The sequence below is a fragment of the Equus przewalskii genome, chromosome 19 (genome assembly GCF_037783145.1).
Source record: "Equus przewalskii isolate Varuska chromosome 19, EquPr2, whole genome shotgun sequence".
In the NCBI taxonomy this organism is placed as follows: Eukaryota; Metazoa; Chordata; class Mammalia; order Perissodactyla; family Equidae; genus Equus; species Equus przewalskii.
Window position 1 is genome coordinate 6,688,041 of NC_091849.1, and position 20,815 is coordinate 6,708,855.

The 20,815-nt window shown below is 43.9% G+C and overlaps 1 protein-coding gene across 1 annotated transcript in view; it reads right to left on the reverse strand.

Moving 5' to 3' along the window:
• Positions 1-4,103: 4,103 nt before the first annotated feature.
• Positions 4,104-20,815, reverse strand: part of F13A1 (coagulation factor XIII A chain) — a 156,080-nt gene continuing 139,368 nt past the window's right edge. Inside the window, exons 14-15 of the mRNA XM_008534975.2 lie at positions 11,748-11,884; positions 4,104-5,843 (exon numbers count right to left, since the gene is read on the reverse strand). Of these exons, the coding sequence (XP_008533197.2) occupies positions 5,690-5,843; positions 11,748-11,884 (291 nt within the window). The 3' untranslated portion in view covers positions 4,104-5,689. The remainder of the gene's footprint in view (positions 5,844-11,747; positions 11,885-20,815) is intronic.

Consider the following 20,815-nt stretch of genomic DNA (forward strand, 5'->3'; position numbering starts at 1 on the left):
TGGGGAAGCTGCGTTCATAAGGGTGGTAGAGGATGTGACGCCTCCTTGAGGCTCTCAATGAAATGGCTCTCTTTTCTAAGTCTTTGTGAGAGAGCAGTGTCATCCTTCACCATTGTACCCTGTCTCTCATCTGCAAGTTATCCCTAATGGCATCTAACCAAATCTTGATGGAGATGAAGGTGGTGAAGTACCCAGAAAACCATAGCATAAGAGGAAGAGTGAAAGAAATTGGCTATATTTGAACTAATAGACTTGGGAGCACGCATTAGGCCTCTTCAAATATATGGAAGCTGTTGAAAAACAAAAAGCTATGTATCATTATATACTTTTCAGAAAGGAAAGATGAAGTTCAAAAACACTGAGCGTTGCCTTAAAGCCAGTAGAGCACTAATTAGTAAATTGCTCTCCTTTCTGAGATTGTTGGGCTAAGTGGTCTGGTTATGTCTTGCTGCGTTACAGATGACCTCAAACCTAGCGGCTTAAAACAATAACCATTTTATCATATCTCATGATTTGGTGGATCAGGAATTTGGCCAAGTCTTGGCAGAGTGATTCTTCTGCTCTAAGTTGCATTGACTGAGATCACCTAGTGGTACTCAGCTGGATGGACTGGTCTGGAGGGCCCAAGATGGCTTCATTATCATGTCTGGTGCCTTGATGGAGGTAGTTGGAAGGCTGAGCTCAGCTAGGATGATTGACCAGAACATCTACCTGTAGCTTCTCCAGGATGACAGTCTCAATGTAGTTAAACTTTTACATAGAAGCTCAGGACTTCCAAGAGGATTTCAAGAGACAAGAAGTGGAAGTGGCCAGTCTCCCAAAGCTCGAGCCTGAGAACTAGTAGCATTATTTCTACTACATTCTATTGGTCAAAGAACTCATAGAGTCTGCCGAGAATCAAGGGAAGGTGGACCCCACTTCTCAAGGGGAGGAATGACAGTGATTTCATAGTTATTTATAATCTACCACCTTAAGATAATAAATTCTGATTGTAAATTTTTTTTCATGTTATACTTTCCCACTGTCTAAACTTGCTGAAACAAGAAAGACGAGGAAAGAACCATCTTTGTGTTATAGGCACTCACTTTTATTAACAAGAAATACTCATTAGGACCCCCATGTTTGAATTAGTTTCAAGGCTGGTGATACATTGCTTAGATAATTACTTAAGTCCTAGAACAACGATTAGTGTGAAAATTAATGGGAGTTCATGAATTGTATCAGCAGCAAGCATACCAAGCATCTTTTACAAATGTCCGTTGCCTTTGGAGCTGGAAAATGCTCACTGTGATTCCTGGCAATTTAGGTGAGCACAATTTCCTAGTTGCTTTTCTTGCCACCACTGAGGTGCTTTTTTTTCTTCTCATTTATTTATATGTTTGTATTTATAGAGTGATTTCTGACAGACACACTCAAAGGATGTTGTTGTTGTCTTGTTTTCATTCTTCTATTGAGACTTATAAAGGTAAAACTGAGTCTAAATGAGTTGAGGTGCTGAAAACAGAAGGAAAATCTTGTCCCAAAGTGGGAAGGAGTGCCTCTGGAAGCAACTGGCTCTCTTGGGTACTGAGTTGGAGAGCTTTTCCTTTAAGACAAAAGTGAGAATGGCCCTAGGAACAAGATCTGGGGTCTTCAGGAGTCCCTGCCCATGGTAATTACTTGGCTGCCAAAATTTTAGCTTCTAGGAATGTGTCTGTCACACACATGTATCAGTTTTTGAAATGGAAAGCTCCCCTTGACATGCTATCTCTCTCACTTTATCCACTTGGGCCCTGGTACATCTCATTTCCCATCCCTGAACCCAACTGTAGCCATACTCCCAATCTTATACTTTCCTCGATGACCTGACTTAGGCATTCCATCCCATTCTCTCTTGGCCTTGTCCTTCCTTGACCCGCCCATAGTTTTTAGTTCTGTATCCAGTTTTTTATTAGCAGCCTCTATTAACCTTTCTCCATAACACAGCCTAGAAGGAACAAATTCTCGTTCCTGGAAGTGCTCCAACTCTGACCCATACCTCCACTTCTGTGGCTAAAATCTCTGTGGATATTTCTTCATGAATGATCTCATGAGTCATTATGGTGAATATGGAGAGCCCTGCCTCTCCTTGCTGGATAGTCACCATCTGGCCAGGCCAAGCCAATTGCAGTTCCCCAGAAGGGCTGTGCCCTTTCTCTCTCCTAGACTGTTCCATGAGCTCTTCTCTGCCGAGTGATCTCCAACTTATCGCCTATTCATTTTTTTAAGATTCAATTTAAATCTTTTCTCCATTTTTCTTGGAGCTATCAGGGGGAGCTTTCACAGACATCTTTTTCTCTTTACTCCCATGGTACTCTGAACATACTTCTATTAACATACTGACCCCATGTACTTTATCTAGTTATATATCTGGCTTGTGAACTCTTTCTGGGTAGAAATCATGGGCTTTTCATCTTTGAATCCCCAGGCTCTAGCATGATGCCTAATGATCAATAAATGCTTGTTGAATTCATGCTTGCATACATTAATGAATGAATGGATGGGTGGTTGAATGGATGGTTGGAATAAAGGATTGATAGGTGGCTGGAAGGCTGGTTGGCTGGCTGGATAGTAGAAAAGACGAATGGATGGATGCTTGGATTGGCCGACTATATATTAACTTTATAATAACATTGGAAGGATATTCATAAATGGTGTCCTTATGCCTGGAATTTTGTGACTTTTAATTGCCAGTGGGTCTAGCACAAACTCCATTTCCCCCCATGTTCCTATTATAAATTTGTTTTATGCATATTTTTATTTGTTGTTATACCCTAGCTCTTTGAAGGGTTTTGAAGTTGGGTGTAATTCAGCATTCTTAAAACTCTGGAAGACAGCAAGAGGTTAAAAGAGCGCAGTAAGTCAGAGGTTGGCTCGCCAGCTTGATTCGCCACGATGCATGTCTTCTTAGGCCTTTTTGCGTTCTTCATCAACAGGTTGTAAATAATATTTACTTCTTTTACAGGGTTGGTGAAGTGAAATTATTTGAAAAAACACACAGTCATGCACTGCATGTCAATGTTTCGGTTAGCCATGGACCACATATATGATGGTGGTTGCATAAGATTAGTACCATATAGACTAGGTGTGTAGTAGGCTATACCATCTAGGTTTGTGTAAGTGCATATGATGATGTTTGCATGATGGAAGTATCTAACTATGTATTTCTCAGACTGTATCCCCATTGTTAAGTGATGCATGACTATGCATATATATATTCATACAATCTTGCTCCTATCGATCTATCTACAATTTTGCATGTGTGGCTGCTAAAGTTTGCATGATAAATCCTCCATAAAAACCTCGTGGAAATATAAATATTGTTCCCGCTCTTTAGTCATTGAAGCTATAAACACAAATACGGATTTGTTCATAAGCATAGAGGACTAGCACAGGCAGAAACCAGAACTCAGAGTCTCTGCTGCTATCTGAGATCCATTGCTTGTTTCCTTTGCTAAAATAAGATTTTTAGAGTCACAGCATTATTACACAGTGTGGAATCCTAGCTAGGGAAGGGGATGGGCTGGTTCTAAGGTAAGCATGATGAGTAGGTTTTATTTTAAGTGCCAACTTCATCAGTTGGTAATAGCTGCCTGGAGTACTGTGTTGAGAAGGATTCTGAGGCCCTATCTGAACTGCAATTGTTCAGTGATGTCTGTCATTAACATAGGATCTCCTGCACAATTTGCCAGGTATTTTCCATCTCTGTTCTAAGACCACAAAAGCTGCTCCTTATAACAGGTATTCATGCTGGTTTGTCTACTGATTCACTATAGTGATTCATGAATTCATGAATATAATCATTAATGAAAAATTATCTACAGAGATTTTGCAGTTTCTAGAAGCTAGTTTTTGAACTAAATATGTAGACTTCCTCCTTTGGTGAATGTCATTAATAAAATGTAGAGAGAGCAGTGAGGAAAGCGAACGGGACACCAGTAACTATTAGAGTCGTTTTCTTTAAAGTGAAAATGCTATTTTCCTATCCAGGGTGGGTTATCTACAGCTAAGAAGGGTGGTTTCTTGAGCAATTGCAGTTAGTAGTATGTTGTATTGAAAATTAAAAGCGTTCAGTTCTGTACAGATGAAAATACAATCAGATTAACTTTATTTTAAGCCTTGATTACATTCTAGTTGATAAGAATACACTATGTTAAGCCAGTTTAACAGTCTAGCAAAATGCATCTTATTTTAAAATTGAGCATTGGAAGGCTTGGCAAATGCTGGGAGATTACTTAACAGCGTTAGGTATGATGTACCTACAGAGGGCCCAGCTAACCCTCCTGGGTTCCTGGTGCCGAAGGCTGAGGAACAGTCTCAGAGGCATAGAAATGTGGTTACATAGATCAGAGAATTCCAATCTGGCTTTTCCCCCGACTTCCTTCCCACTGTTCATTTTTTTTTTGCTAAGAATCACAATTTACTGACCTAAATCACACCCTAGGCATATCAGCGGGTAATTTTGACCATAAATCAGCCTTGCAAATAAATATCAGGGTAGCCTTGTCTGTTGGAACCTTGGAGTACAATACAAATGATGTCAGCGTCCTCTGTCATTGGGTTGGCTGGAGGATTGGCCATTTGTAAGGCAGCGCCTGAGTGCTGAGCTCAGGTCTCAGCACGGGCTGTGTGAAGGACAAGAGAGAATTAGTGGCTGCCCATCCTTCCACACATCTGGCCACTAATCTGCCAGCTTCTCTCAAGCGTTGGGGTTATTTTGTCTCTAAAAATGTACCTGGGCTTGCATCGTTGTGTGAATGAGATGATCCCAGAGAGACAGGTGGAGTATAATCACTAATTAAAGAGACTAATTCCTCATTCCTGTCCCAAACTCAGCCTCGTGACTTTCTAATACTGCAGGCCAGAAAGGGTTAAAGTAAGGGAGATTGGTTCCTGCGGATCAGGCCACAGTGCGACCCCTCTTATAAAAGGCACCATAAAATTACATTATTTAATAGATCTGATTATCGCATCTGCTTTCTTATCTCCTCTAAGGTGATTAAGTTTCCCACAAATGCAATTTGTTAATATGGGGCCACATCTCCTCACAAGGTAATTCTGTGAAATTTGGCAGGCAGTCACTTTGCTGCAGGTGCGAGATGAAAGACCTTTCCCCGGCTTTGCCAAGAAGAAAGATGATGTTGTACTCAATTCCTGAGAAACATATTCTGACATGGAGGGTAGAAGCTGATTCCAAGTAAGGGGAACAGAATTTAGGGCCCAAATCATGTGCTTCCCTCCTGTTGGGGAGTATGTTACCCCCAAAAGGCTGGGTGGGGGATCAGAAGTCTTGTTTTACATGAGACCAGGTATCGAGCGAATCCTCTTGCTAAGGGAAGTCCTCTGATATTTGGAGCTGCAGCCATATGTGATGATAAATGATAACTTTTACTCTTATGTGCCAAGAGAACTTAATTAGAGCTTAATTAAAGGTAATGCTCAGAATCCTTTGAAAGGTAAAGCGATTAAAAACTAAGTTCCACACTGAATAGCCTGGGTTTGGAAAAGTGTGTCTTTGAAATACACGGTGTCCCTACTCTGGGGTCCTATCCAGTCCTTTCTGGGTCTTCACACCTAAGCTAAAGCAGGAGCTGACTATTTTTGCAGTAGAATTTTCTGAGCCAAGACTACAAGAGGCAAAGTGTCCAGGTCCATCTCAGGCCCTGTGTGTTTACTCAGCAGGTCTTCTTTGGATCTGCAAATCCAGCTCGCCGTACACGTGTCTCAGGGAGTCACTGGTCATGCTGGCTATCAGCTTCCGACGGCCAGACACCCAAGGCCGAGACGCTTCTTCCCATTGCACAGTGGAGTTGGGCGGGATTTCACTGAAAAGGTGGAAAAGAGAGGAAAAGTTTTACTCTTCGGAGAGGCTGATCCAGTTTCCCACGTCAATCAGGAAGCAGTGAGAACCCCTGCCAGAGTCACACACTTTTTCTCTCAGTTGATGGTTGTTAGAAGACTGAAGGGCCTGGTTGGCTGATTCCAGATGAGGCCCCTGCATGAGGCTCTGTCAGAGCCTGCCAGCGACCATCCCTTGGGTCATAGTTCCTTCCACATGGATGCATCCACTGGCCGCCCAGCAGACCTGGTCTGTCCAGGGTGTGGTGGAGCTCAGTGAGCCCCGCCAGCCACAAGTCAGCTGAACTCCAGCTTGTCCCCAAGCCTCTAAGGTACCCTCATTGATGTGACTGATCTTCCCTGCTCACTTTTTGGCCCTCTAGTTCCCTCCAGGGACTAGGCTCCCATCTGAATCCCCACCTGCTTATGCTGGGGTCCTGACACTCTAATTAGTTCCTACCAACTCCCTTGGAATAGACCTTGTTTCCAGGCCCAAGATCTGGCACATAACCCTGCCTGCAGCCAACTGACTTTGAGTAACCACATGCTCTGTTATTCGTAATCCCGTTTCAACCACCATATTGGGTCCCAACGGCCCTCGCACCTTTCTGCTACTCGTTTGTTGCTAATACCCTAATCATCCTGATAATGGGGCTAGCCTTTAAACATCCCATTTGCCTGTGTGCGTTCAGGATGATAGCACTCAGATGTTCTTCTTTTCCTCTGCAGCCCATGCTCAGAGGTCTTTCTAAGCTTTATGGCCAAGCCACTCCAGTGGTTGAATGAGGTCAATCAGGGTTGGGGGATTTAGGCTTCTCTAGGGTGCCTCACATATTTCACCCATGTAAGCCTCAGGAGGGGATTATATGCAGGGTTTATATGTATGATAATCCCTTGAGGCAGATACTATTTGACACACTTATAGTTAAGAAAAATGGAGGGTTAAATAAACGAGGCAGCTTTTCCAAGATCACACAGCTCTGTTGGGCAGAGATGAGATTTGAACCCAGGTGTATCTGATTCTCCAGTCCATGCTCTTTCTACTACTGTATACTGTATTTCATACTACATCCTCCAAGATGCCATTTCTGACCACTGTGCTTGCTTTTTCACATGTTTGCTTTCTCAAGCAAGACAGATACAAGATTAAGAGCTTCCTGCAAATGTTGTTCACGAAATCCTGGGCCAGCACTTTTCTGGGAAAGCATCAGGGAGATAAATGGAGACCACCATGTGTGTCCTCAAAAGAGAGAAAAGGGACTTGACTGTTTTCAAGGGCTACTGAGGCACAGCATGTCAGAATTAGAAAGGACTTAGAAGTCAGTGTGTCCAACTGTCTTATTGTACAGACTGGGAGACTGAGATCCTTAGGAGCCTATGGAATCCTCCAGAGTCTGATGGCCCAGACCATGGGAGAGCAGAGACACACCGGGGGACATGAAGAAGGTGTTCATGCCCAGAAACAGGGAATGTGCTCTGCAGAGGAATTCTGTGGATAGATCCGTCAATCCCTGAGCAGGACTAATGAGCTGGGCTGGAGGAGGGCTCTTCACTACTAGCACCATGGAAAGACCGGGGGACCAACAGAGCTGTGGGTGAGGCTATAACTTTGGACTGGGGTGGTGGTTGGAGGGATTGCAAGGAAGGGGAATAGTCAAGGAAAATCTAGAGTGGTTCAAGGGCCTCAGCTACATGAGCCCCCATTTGCCCTTGGGGGCCAGGGCCATACAGCATCACTTTAGACAGAGCCACAGTGAAGGGAGAAATACAGGGCCGCATCCCTGTGTGTGACATAATGTTAGAACCCCAAGATTTCCTCAAATATTGCTAAAACAATATGAGTTTTAGCTGGTTGTGGGCGTATATCCTCTGGGGTCATAAAGGAAAAGGCTCCAAATCTTAGAAATCTGGACACTAAATGAGAAATCCCTTTCTCTCTTATATCTGTGGCCCATGAATTGGGAAAGGCATCTAAGGCCTGGGGATCTTTCTCTTCAGGGCTGCTCCAGGTGTTGACTTTGATGCTGATAGTCTAAATGTCTCAAATTAATTTGGTATTTGCTAATTCTTTTCTTAATTTTTGTTCTTTATAAATGTGTCTGCATAAATTATTTTAATCAGTTATATAAAAGCCAAATTATATATGTATTTTTCAAACTCAGTAAATTGATTTTATGATTCAAAGCTTGAAGAACACTGACCTCACCATGGGTTTCCTCACCTGTAAAAGGTGGACACTGTGGAATATTGAGGAGGGTATGGAGACGGTGGGGTGAGTCAGCATTTGTACTGCATTGAGAACTATGGCAGACGCGGTAAGCGCCACGTGTTAGATATGAGTTGTTGTTGTTATTATTACAACCATCATCTTTGTGGTTGTTGTTTGCTCTGCCTGAACTCTCTGAAAAATAATTTAGGAAAGTAAGTTCCTCCTGCATGTGTGCAGAGAAACCATTCTCTATCCTTAATTTACAATTCAATATGAATGTAGGTTTTGAGATATTCATTTCTCAATAGCTGTGCTATTTTTACCCTGATCCATTCATTCTCTCTTCCCTAGTTTCCCCAAGTGATCAATCAGAAACACTTTGTGAAATAGTCTTCCTGCTTAAGGATCTTGCTTGGGGCTGTGTAATGCAGGTAACTGCATCACACAGAAACGATAAGCCCTGAGCTTTACTGCATATTTGCTCTTACTTATAAACTCATCCATGTAATGATATCCATACACGTGTCTCCTGAATATAGACAGGTGCACTCGTCATATGTGAGTATCACGCAAAGATACTCAGGCAGGAAGATATACAGGCGTGTCTAAGTGTGCATTACCTACAGATAAATATGTACAGAAAGAGAGAAAAAAATCATTGACTCGTCTCGGTAAGTTGAATAATACAGAAATAGTCCTGTTTGCCTGGGGATAGATGTTTTGATAAATGATTCTCTGTAACATGCTGAGCCATCAGGACATGCTGACCATTTATCTTCTTGAGTTCATGCAGACAAGTGGAGTGATTATCACAATGAACTGCAACTATCTACGGTCTGTCTTCCATGGTCTAGCCCTCAGCTTCTGTTCTTTTGAGAAACAAAATTTAAAGAAAAATCACAAAATTGGGGAACTTTTCTCTTGAAATAACTCACTGAACATGGTCATTTTTTTAAAGAGAAAAATGAATCTGAAAGATGAATCATTTGATGTTCTCGAAGTATCAAGTGCAGAAACTTGAAAGCTGGGAATCTGTGTGAGCAGTACCTCCGAGCAACTGAGACAGGTGGGAAGTGGCAGGAAGAGCAGGAAAGTAAACCATCGCGGAGGAGAGTTGGCTCCTGCGCTGAGTGAGGAGTGAGACACAGCAGCACCCTCCTTGCTCCTAGTTCATTTCCCTGCTCCCCAGCTCCCGCCTTCCAGGTCCTCTGCTTTGAGCTGGAGACCCCCTGCCTTCTAGGGCCCTGGCAGGGGTGTGAATGGACAGAGGGGATGGTGATTCCCTTGACTATTCAAGATGTGTATCCTAGAAAGGCATACAGTCTTGTGAAGGATTCTGGTTCTACAGAATTGCCTTTTTAAGAGTCCAAGCTGTTCCATGGATCTGTCCCTCTTAGGTGAGATTTTGGCAGCATAGGTTTCAATGGGATGTTTCTAATTATCTGTCATTATGGATGTGGGTGCTGGCAGGCTCAGGTCTTGGTTGTGAAAGTGTGAGCTGGAGTCAGTAGGAAACAGAAAAAGTAGTGCTCTCCCCAAAGTCCCAAGCCCACCCTAGATAATAAATATTATCTATGTCAAGCTCTTTCCAATTTTTGAGTCTCTAAAAAATAAATCTTCCTTTGCTTTGGAGAGAGCCACTCCCTGGATCTAGATCCCATGAGATTGAGGACCTGGGTTTCTGTCTGCTACCTGTCTGCCCTAGACAATGGAAGTAACTATTAATAGTACCTTAAGACAGAGCGTGGGCAGGACATTTGCCTGTGTCCTTGTAGGGACTCGTGTCTTCCATCCTTTCCCTGTTTCCCTCCACTTTGCCCTACCCCAATGTCAGATATTAACAATAAGCAATGCACCTTGGCGCTCAACCTACTTTGAGCCCTATACCTCCCAAATGGGGGGTCATTGCACTGTGTGAGCATTAATCGTTCTTCTAACACACAGATTGTCTCTTTTCATGAGTTGGCTTGTGATCAAGGCGGGAGTCTTGGCATAGCCGAGGTATAAACGGAGCAGGAGGTTCTGGTACCCTCAGATGAAGCTTGTGGGATTACTGCTTGAGAAGGAAAAATTTGATACAGCAGGGGACTGTTTAGAAAAAGAAACGTGTTTCACTTTGCCTGAGCAATTCTTGCATCTTATTTGAGTGGGAAGGTGCAAGAACGGGCAAGTGAGAATGTCGTTTCTGACGAAAGCAGGGCTATCACTGCTGACCTCTCCCTCTAGCTGGGGTTGATTTCTAATTTAATTCTTTTTTTCCTGAAACTTTCCTATTTGCACAGGAAGGTTGTTATGTTTTGTGCTTGAATTTTTTTAAAACCACTCAAATTATTTTCTCTGTTGTTTATCGCATTCGCTGATATCAGGCATCTCTTAAACGATGGGATACAGAACCTGTGAGCACTGTAATTTGAAAGAAATGCAGAGAGCCCTTAGTGAGCAAATTGTTCTTTAAGGTACCCCAGAGGGGTGAAGAGGGCCTTGCAGTTGTCCCACAGATTTAGAGGCGGGTAGCTTCCATCAAGAGTGTTAGGGAAATTCCTAGCATATCTGGTCATCAGTCAGTTTCCAAAGCCCCCACCTCATTTTCTGTGCCTTAGAAGTGGGTCACCCCACAGGAAATATGCTAGATTGATTGATGCTGACAGGGACTTATTTGTGGTAGAAATGAAAGTAATAAACCTCAAAGATTGGGATCCATTCTGGGTGTCACAGTGTAAGAGGAACACTGACAAATTGGAGTATGTGGGAGAGGGAGGGAGCTGAAAGCACACCAGGGGTGAGAGGAACGCAGTCAGGGTAGGTATAGAGAAGACTCAAGAAGATGTGACAGTTGTTTGCAAACCTTTGAAGCCACCAGATGGAAGAGAGATGGGCCTTATTCTATGTCAGTCCAGATGACAGACTTAGGATCATTGGTAGGATCAAAAGGTGAGATTGTTTTCTAACAACTAGAGCTACCTGACCATGGAATGGGCTGTCTTGTTGGGTGATACTCTGTCAGTAGAAATTACCGAAGCTGAGAACTGTAGGGCACAGTCTGATGGTGCTAGGTGTGGAAGAGGCAGAGTTTCACTGATATTATTACAAAGCCTGGAGTAGACATTGGTCCCCTGAATAGGGAATCAAATCCAGAACTCTTCAAGCTCACCTTTATTCTACTAAAAGCAACAGTTACAGAGGGTGCTGGGGTTGGTAAAATCTGGGAGATGAGCTTGGAAAGAAAGGTCTCATGAAAAGGGACATCTTTCAGCATAACACCTGACACATAGTAGGTATTCAATAAATATTAGTAGAATTGATACATGAGGAGGTAATAGGCCAAAATGCATGAACCTTGGGTTCTGGAATCTTCCACCCTAAGTCTGAATCTTGGTGCTCTTCTTATAGCTGTGCAACTCTGGGCAAACCAGATGACCTCGCAAAACCTCAAATTCCTCCACTACCTGAAGGGAGATGATAATAGTACCCAACTCATTAGGGTGGTTTTAAAGATTAAATGGTGGAAGTGCCGGTCAAACCAATCCTATTTTTACCTCATGCCCCATAGAAATGGCCAAATAAGGAGGCAGCAGGTTCTCAGACATGTTCTTGGGTGATTAGATCTAAGTTTGGAAAAGACAGAGAGAGAGAAAGCTTCCCACAGCCCCGTATCACCTCCCCACTTCACCCTAGCACTTACCGGAACAACTTCCTCTTTGGTTTTATCACTCCAGGACCTTCCAGGTATATCCAAACATTTCGCAGAGTCTGTTTTAAAGGATTGGTGAACTCAACTGTCACAACCATGTCAGAACCGACCACTTTGGCCCCACGGACCTAAGAAATGGGTTGAGGGAGAATACAGCTCATTAGCAGCCCATAAAACCTCTTTCTGCTCTCCTGCATCCTTAACCATCTTCACTTTTGCTTCTGCTTTACAGTATGGTTATTTTTTGGCAGTGGAACCAGTGTAATGAGGGTAGCTCATTGCTTTGACTGGGGGATACCTATTGAGAAAAAGGTGGAAAATTACTAATTAGAAAATTACTAATCTCTTCCTCATTATAAAAATCACCCTAATTAGAGCTCAGGTTAATAGCCATGACCACCAGCTGCTCTTTGTCGGCAGGAGGTGGAAGTGCATTTGCTGTAGCAACAGATTTCTGTGGGGAGAGTGGCCACGTGGATGCTGCTTCTGGATAGGGCTCAAGTTTCCTGCCAGGAGATGGGGGATTCCTGAGTTCGAAAGGAAGAAAATGCTCCATGGGGCCTGTGCCTTCTGTCTTTTAGGCACTTCAGAAGGAAATATGTCCACGGAAGGAGTCCTCACTGTTGAAGGTGAAGAAGAGGAATCGGGGCACTAAAATAGGCAAAAAGACTTTTCACCGGCAGGTACACCTGAGTCTGGGAGAGTGTAAGGCTATTTATTGGTGCGTTTTTGCATAAGAACTCCCAGCAGTATCAGGTATTTGGCAGAGTGTCACGTGAGGTGGCCAGAGTTCAACGCCAGCTTCAACACTTACTAGCAGTGGGGCCTCGGGTGAATTACTCAACCTTTCTGAGACTCGGTTTTGTCTCTGAGGCCGGACTGACATTCCTATGGGATAATCTATGGGAAGGCTATTGTTATTATTAGCTCCTATGCTTGTTTATTATGGGCCAGGCACCATGCCACGCTTGGAAGTAGATGCTTTCCCAACACCAACACAATGAGCTGGAAAATGGCCAGGTAGCTATAGGACTTGTTTGTTTAGGGGATATGTGCGCCAGATGGGTGGATCTGTATAAGCTCTAAGCAACTTGGGAACAGGATAACAGTAACAGTTCTTCTTTCCTAAGAAGGGGTAGAATGAGATAATGCACGTAAGGCAGCTAACACACCACATGGCACACGGCAAAGGCTCCGTACATCAGAGCTCATACTTCTTAGGAGTAGCAATGCTTGGGGTAGTTTGCTTTATTCATCTTATATTTAGCCCACTTTCAACCCCAATATCTAGCCAGTGCCCAGCAATTATTTGTTAAATTAGATTGACTGCTTAAAATTGAAATTTATTGGTTGTTTGAGTTTTCTATGTAACAACCCAGCCATTATTATACCACATTTCTTTAAGCAGCATATAATTTAGGAAAAATCGTGTGGAAATGAGCTTTTCTTATAAAGAGAGGAAAAGAGGAAGGACATTGTCCAGAGAAGACCCTTGCTTACCGACTCTACAGTCAAGAAGAAATCTTTATGGCTTTGCTCTTTAAGATATGGTTTGTGGCTAAATATATGTCTATGGGATTTTAAAAATCTATTAAAAAAAAAGAAATTGCAGCCAATTCCCCATGTTTATTACATGCAAATCCCCATCTCCTGGACTGAGAGGGGTGGTGGGCTGCGTTCAGAGGGATCAGGGGTGGAGCAGACAATGATGGTCATGTTGACCCCCGGGGGTGTCGCCTCCAGAGCAGGGACTGTACGCCAGGCACTGCGTTCAGCACTTTAGCCAGTGGTCCCCAACCTGGCATGCATGACAGAATCACATGGGGAGCTTTAAAACTACAGAGGTCTAGGGCCACCCCAAATAATTAAATTAGAATCTCAGGTGGTGGAGCCTATAATACATTTACTTTAAGCAAACCTGTTGATTTCCAAGGATCAACTTAGAAAACTGCCCCCCCCAGTTGAAAACCACTGATGCAGACAAAACATTTGGAAGACAGACTGAAATTTTCACTTTCTTCCCAGATGTCCAGACTCTATCGACATAGATGTCGGAGGCATGGAAGCACATTATTAGAGTATTTTCCATGGTACTCTTGGTTTACTTCTCAAGTATGGCCAATCTATTTTTGCTAAGTTGGAAAAAAATTTCAGAACACTTTCAGATTTTTAAAATACAAGATAAAGCGGCCAGCCCGGTGGTGCAGCGGTTAAGTTTGCACATTCTTCTTCAGCGCCCGGGGTTCGCAGGTTCAGATCCCGGTGTGAACCTATGCACTGCTTGTCAAGCCATGATGTGGCAGGCGTCCCACATAAAATAGAGGAAGGTGGACATGGAGGTTAGCTCAGTGTCAGTCTTCCTCAGGGAAAAGAGGAGGACGTTAGCTCAGGACTAATCTTCCTCAAAAACAAAAAAAAAAATACAAGATAAAGATAATGTCCACAAAAACTGTCTAAATTGGAGAAAGTATGCTGCGTTAGAGAGACTATTGGTAAAAGTGTTTGCTGTAATCCCCTTAATTGTGGGGAGGAAATATTTTGGAGCCATCTGCCTTCTTCGTGGCATGCTTTTACAGGTGTGGGTGCAAGACCCTTAAAAAAATCTGATAACAGCTACGGCCCCTTTCTCCACACAGACACACACAGTGACAAGTACAAGGTGCACACATGACTCACATGGAGTTTCAGGGGATTCATGACAGACCCTCGAAGTCTATCCATAGCCCTCCCTGGGCCCATGGGCTCCAGCATAAGAATCAGGTCCATGGGTTGGCTAGCTCTACAGAAAGATTCCTGTGTGGTGGAAGGCAAAGCACACCCTTCCAGGTCACTGGTGACAGCGGTAGGGGAAAGTTAGTCCCTGAAAGCCTGGCCCATGTGTTAGGCTTCATGGAGCGGCTTTGGTTCCGAATATGATCGGGAGAACAAGCCTTCTCAGATAAGCTCATGCGTCCACGCCTAGTTTGCTTCCAGATACATCTCTGTAACAGCTGCTGGCCTGGGTGTATAAACACTGCCCAACCTCCTCCATCCTGGAGTGGGGAGACTGCTGAGAGAGGTGGGGAGATGAAAAGGGAGGGCTCTCCTCAGCTTGTAGAGAGTTTATTTTGCAATTAACAAAGACTCTGTGTCCCTTTCCCGACTTTTGCCTCCTGCACCCACAATTTAAACTTCATTCGCCTGACTACTGAGATAATGAACCTTGGAAACGCAAATCAAACCAAATAGAAAAGCCTGCCCGACACATAACATCACTGTTTACTGCGTAGGGAATTTAAGTGGAGATCTTTTGTCCCCTTCGTTTGAGGAAAATGGAGCATACACATGGTATTTTCATATACATGTTGATTTAAGAGACACGCCGCACTATGGTATCTGTGAGAATCTGAGCATGATGACCGTCGTGGGAGAAATGTCTGTTCACATCTCATTCTTTAAGGAATCTGTACTGCTCCCTTTTCTTGTAATGCTGTAAAAATAATTCCATATCAACGTAGTTCCATTTCTGATTTTCTCACTCTCATAAAATCTTAAATAAAGGGAGCCTCTAGTAATTTAGACAAGGTTAGATCAAGAAGAAACTGTTGTGAGTATTCACTTTAGAGAAGAGTAGCCATTACTCAGACCAGAGAAAAGGATAAAGCATACGTCATACTCAGAGACATCAAATTCTTTTCCATGTGTTTGATGGTCCTGATTTTTTTCTATATTCCATTTAAAATATCTCTTGTTTTTAAAAATTAACATAAAGTATGATGCTTTCCAAGTTAAACATCATTCACCAATACTTGATGTGGGCTCAGCGAGCCAAGGAGTCGAAAGAAAGATTTCTTGGACTCTCAAGGTCTGGCAGTAGTGCTGTTCTATTCAGAGACTAGTATGGAATAGCATGGGGACAGGACCCATGGGCAGTAAGAGCTGCGGGCATGGGAACAGGACCTAAGGGCAGTGAAGAGCTGCAATGTGTTGAGGGTTGGGGCTAAATTTATAAGGCACGGGTACGTGACTTATTTTTACTAGACAAAGAAAAGATGATGTAAAAAGCCACTAAATGGTTTCAGTGCAGATGGGGTCTGGTTATTGTGTGGTCGTATAACTTTAGATATGAATCTGGTCATATAGATTGGCATGTAGGCCAGGATGCCCTGGGCTTCTCTCCCTGGGGCAGCCCTAATCCACACCATAAAATCCATCGGGTCTTATAGATCAGCATGTAGGCCAGGACGCCTTGGGCTTCTCTACCTGGGGCAGCCTTGATCCACATCATACTGACGTACTGAGTTCTTGTCTTTTACGCAATTTCATGATAATAAGCAACTATTCTGATTTTTTGGTAAACAAGAAAGTTACTAACACACACACGTTACGTATAAACTTCTTGGAAGAAGTTACTTTTTAGAAAATCACAAGATATCTTCCACAGAGTATATGCTTTACAGTATGCACAACTATACTCAAAATTGAAACTGAAATGAATGAAAAAGATTGAGAAAGAATGAATTTAGTTGCCAATATGCTTCACATGATTTATTAGTTCACCTCACAGCCCTTACGGCAAGTGTTGCTGGTCACATATTGCATGAATTACTGGAAAATGAACTTTTTCTCGTGCCCAGCCTATGGTCACTGCCCGTAAGCAGTTGCTTGTTTGTAAACTCTGCTTACCAGCACCGCCCTTGCTTCTAGCTAACACACTGAGGTGAGCGTTTACTAAATAACGCTGGTGGTTTTACCATAGTCGTGCCATGTTCTAAGTCTGTACTGTCCAATATGGTAGCCACTAGCCACATGTGGCTACTTAAATTTAAATTAATTAAAATTAAACTCAATTGAAAATTCACTTCCTTAGTTGTACTAGCCTCATTTCAAGTACTCAGTAACCACATTTGGTTAGTGTCTATCACATTGGACAGTACGGATTAGAATATTCCCATAACCACAGAAAATTCTACTGACGATGCTGTCAAATGATTTACTTACATTAACTCATTTAATCCTTACAACTCTATGCGGTAGATGCTATGTGTCTTCATTTTACAGATGAGGAAACTGAGGCACAGAGAAGCTAAGTAACTTATCCAAGTTCACACAGATAGTAAGTAGAGGAAGCGAGACTTGAATGTGGACAGTCTGGTGCCAGAGTCATTGCTTAACCACACCTCTATACTGACTCTGATCAATGATAATAAGCTACTTTTTTTCAGTGTTTACTTAGTAAAGCAGGCGTTCCGCTCCTCGTTTTGTTTGTATTGTCTTGTTTAATCCTCCCAACAGCCCTATGGTCTTGGGGTAGAAATCATCATTATCTCCGTCCTATTAATGGGAAACTAGAACTCAGGAGATAAAGAGAATGTCCAAGTTACAGAGCCAATAAGTTAGTAGAACCCGTATAAATCTAGGTCTTTCTGTTTCCAAAACACTCATCTTTAACGCTACATACACTGTGACCTCTGATAGCAGAGAGGCAAAAATACTTTTTTTGCTAGAAATAGCCTCTTTATTTTCTGAAATCCACTGAAGAATCATTTGCAGTGTGACCTTATGTTGTTATTAAACTACCAGTTGAGCACAAGGATTACAACTTGACCCTGAACTAAATTTGAAAATATTTATACGACCCAACTCTTTCTTTTTGACTTTATGGGGAAAGAATCAGATTCCTGTGCCAGAGTAAAATGTGACAAGGGAGACTTGGGGCCTTGATATGTTGTATTACTTGATGATAATAGGATTTTCTATTTAGGCAAAGATAGAGATATCATTTTAAAAAATAACCAGCAGCACAAACACAGTGGGATCATATGACAAGGTAGACGAGAGTCATTATTCTTTTTTTTTTTTTTTTTTGAGGAAGATTAGCCCTGAGCTAACTACTGCCAGTCCTCCTCTTTTTGCTGAGGGAGCCTGGCCCTGAGCCGACATCGTGCCCATCTTCCTCTACTTTATACGTGGGACGCCTACCACAGCATGGCATGCCAAGCAGTGCCATGTCCGCACCCAGGATCCGAACCGGCGAACCCCAGGCTGCCAGGAAGCGGAACGCGCGAACTTAACTGCTGCGCCAGGGGGCTGGCCCCTAGATTCGTTATTCTTGATGTTTTACTTTGTGTGTGTGTTTCTTTTTAAGATTAAAAAAATAGGGAAGAGGAAATGCACAGAGAAAATTATGTTTCAGGTACCTCCGTCATCAGTGATTTCTCATTTCATGATCAAATACAGGTTGTGCTGTCGCTGTGCTGAGCACGGAGACAGAAACGCACACTTTCTAGTGCAGGGCTCACTCAGACATCTGGTTTAGGCTGTGCTCTCCTGGCTGACAGAGCCGTCCATTGTCTGCTCCTCCGTGACCGACTGCCGTGAATGGTGGAGTCAGCTACCCGAGCACGGAAAGCCAGTGGGGTGGGGCCCCTACCTGGGACCCTACCGGGATACACAGGTTTCACCTGCTCAGAGCCCCTCATGATGGGATCTCACAGACAGACATCTTTGATTTTCTCCACAGACAACTCAGGACACAGCTAAGGGGCACAACTGCTGTGGCTGGGATGCAGACAGTGACCATACCTGGGGGAATCTGAGGGGAAAATGTGCTGGACTCAGGGTGCTAAGGACCAGGGGCTGCTGCTGTGTGTCCTTGGGAAAAGTTACTTGAATTCTCTGGGCCTTGGTTTCTTACGTGGTTACTGGTGGGATTCTATGTGATATTATACATGAAATGATCTGGCAGACCATCTGAAACAAAGCATTTATTGAATCTAAATGCTATTGAGGTTTACAGGGAGAAAATGTTGCCAGGGTGAGCATGAGAGCCTCGTCATCCATGAGGTCCCCCCCAGGGAATGACATGCATTTGGTTTCTCAGGTCCTGGAGAGGAGAACCGTGAAGAAGAGAAGCTGGAAGTCTCCATCAACTCTTCTTAAAAGCAGCGGAGAAGTCCACCTGCCTGCGCCCTGTCCCACCTCCCCCTGAAGGGCTGTGGGGACAGACAGCGGAGGCTGCCTCCTGGTGACCGGGGTGTGTGAGGGAGTCACAGAGAACACAGGGAGGCTGGAAGGGAGAAATGTGCTTGGTTGGAGACGTGGGAGGGAAAACGGTTCAGGGTTCAGGGGATAGTTAGAACACAGAAGTCTTCGTTTTCATTTTTCTCCTTGACGGAAAGTTTCAGATATTTAGGCTCTCACCAAATAAAACGAAACCATACTTGAGTCTCACAGTTTACCCAGTGGTTGTCAAGCATTTTGCGGATGCTTGGCATTCCTCAAGTGGTCTCTACAATTTTAAGCTTTCCTTCGGGATAAAGGTACATGAATTGGGATGTTGGAGGAGCAGGGCCCAGGCACCCTCCACAGCAACCCTCAGGCCTCGCTCTGCTCTGGTTAAAGCAGGGGCTCCAGGGCATGAGCGGAAGGGGAAGGAAGAGGATTGCACACTTAACCTCAGTAAGAGTGTGGGCTCCAGTTAGAACACAATGGCAGAGCAGACGCTGAGAAAAACCACGGTGTGTCTGGAGTCAGAGAGATCTGGGTGTGGAGCCAGCCGGTGCCAGGGTGCGTCTGCACAAGTTAGGAAAGGGTGCCCCTTTCTCTGGGGGGATGTGGCTCCCTGCACGGCTTCGCGAGTGGTGGGTGGGCTGGATTTGGTCCCCTCCCTGCCCCCGCCTCCACCCCCAGGCTGGGCACAGTCTGCACAAGTGTAGGTCTCAGCACCCACGGTGGGGAGTCGGTGGGGACATCTCCCATGTGACCTGTGCTATCCTCACACTGCAAGTCCAGAGTGCCAAGGCCATGCCGGTCAGTGCCAAGGCCACGCCAGTCAGTGCCGGTCACACAGATTCTGTTTGGATTTCTATGAATTGCCCCCTTTCATAGCCCTGTATACACTGTCAAGAGGAGCACTGCAGGCTGTGTGGCAGTGGTGGCCAACCCGTGAGTAAATAGAGCAGCCAAGCCCCTGGGGCACGGGCAGCCACTGCGGAAAGGAAACACTGGCATCTTTCTCCATTTCAAAGAAAAAGTCAATAAAGATGTTCTCAATGTTGAGTTTTTCTCTGCTAATTTTTAAAAAGCATTTGCTACAACTTATCTACAGAGCAGGCACCAAATAACTATTTGTTGAGTAGATTGAAGAAATGAATGAATAAATAAGTGAGTGACTAAGCAAAGGGATGAATAAATACTGGAAATTTCTTTTAGTCAACAGAACACATAAGTACGGAGCAAATGCACCTTAAAATCTTGTTAATGCCACTCCAGGCCAACACCTACGCTTGTGCGGGTTGTGTCCAACCTGGGGGGAGGGAAGCAGTGCGGCATATTAAAATGCAGGGTAAAAAATCTTGATAACAAACAATTATGCTCATTTTAAATGTTTAAAAGATACACATACTTTTAAATTTCGGGGCACCTGTTTGTTCATGGTTGTGATTTTTAAAAATTACATACGTAGAAAGTGGTTATATTTTCTCCTAGCAAAATGGTTCCTAGTTCAAAGGAGAAGGTAAGGTCTCTTGGTGTTTCACGACATTCTCCAAAGGCTGCAGGACTCGTTCACGTGATAATTCTACAGAGGTGTTGACACCTGATCTGGTTCAGAGCCGCTCTCGGCAGTTTATTTACAGGCACTGAATGGAGGTCATCTGAGAGGGTGACCACCTCCTCTCTCCCCTCAGCCTCAGGCCAGGCTCTTCAAGAGCAGCCTCCCTTGCATGAGGATTCCCCAGGGATCACTGCACACACTCAGCACCCAGCAGTCACATTCAAGGCCCCCAGGTGAGGGGTACATTCGATTCAGGCCGCATGCTGCCCTGAGCAGCTCTGAGGTGTGACTGCTGGGTTCCGGGCATAGATGGGATTAGTCAGGGTGGCAAGGACGGTTATCAGCAACTCCAGGTCCTGGCCTGGGCTAAGCCTTCCCACAAACGTTACAGATGTTAACTCTTAATAACTTTGTGTCTTACATATGATTGTAATGAATAGCACGAGTAGAAATATAATTATTGGTGTGTCATTCATTTTGCAAAAGGGGACACTGAAGTTCAGAGAGAGAGGACGTGTGTGTG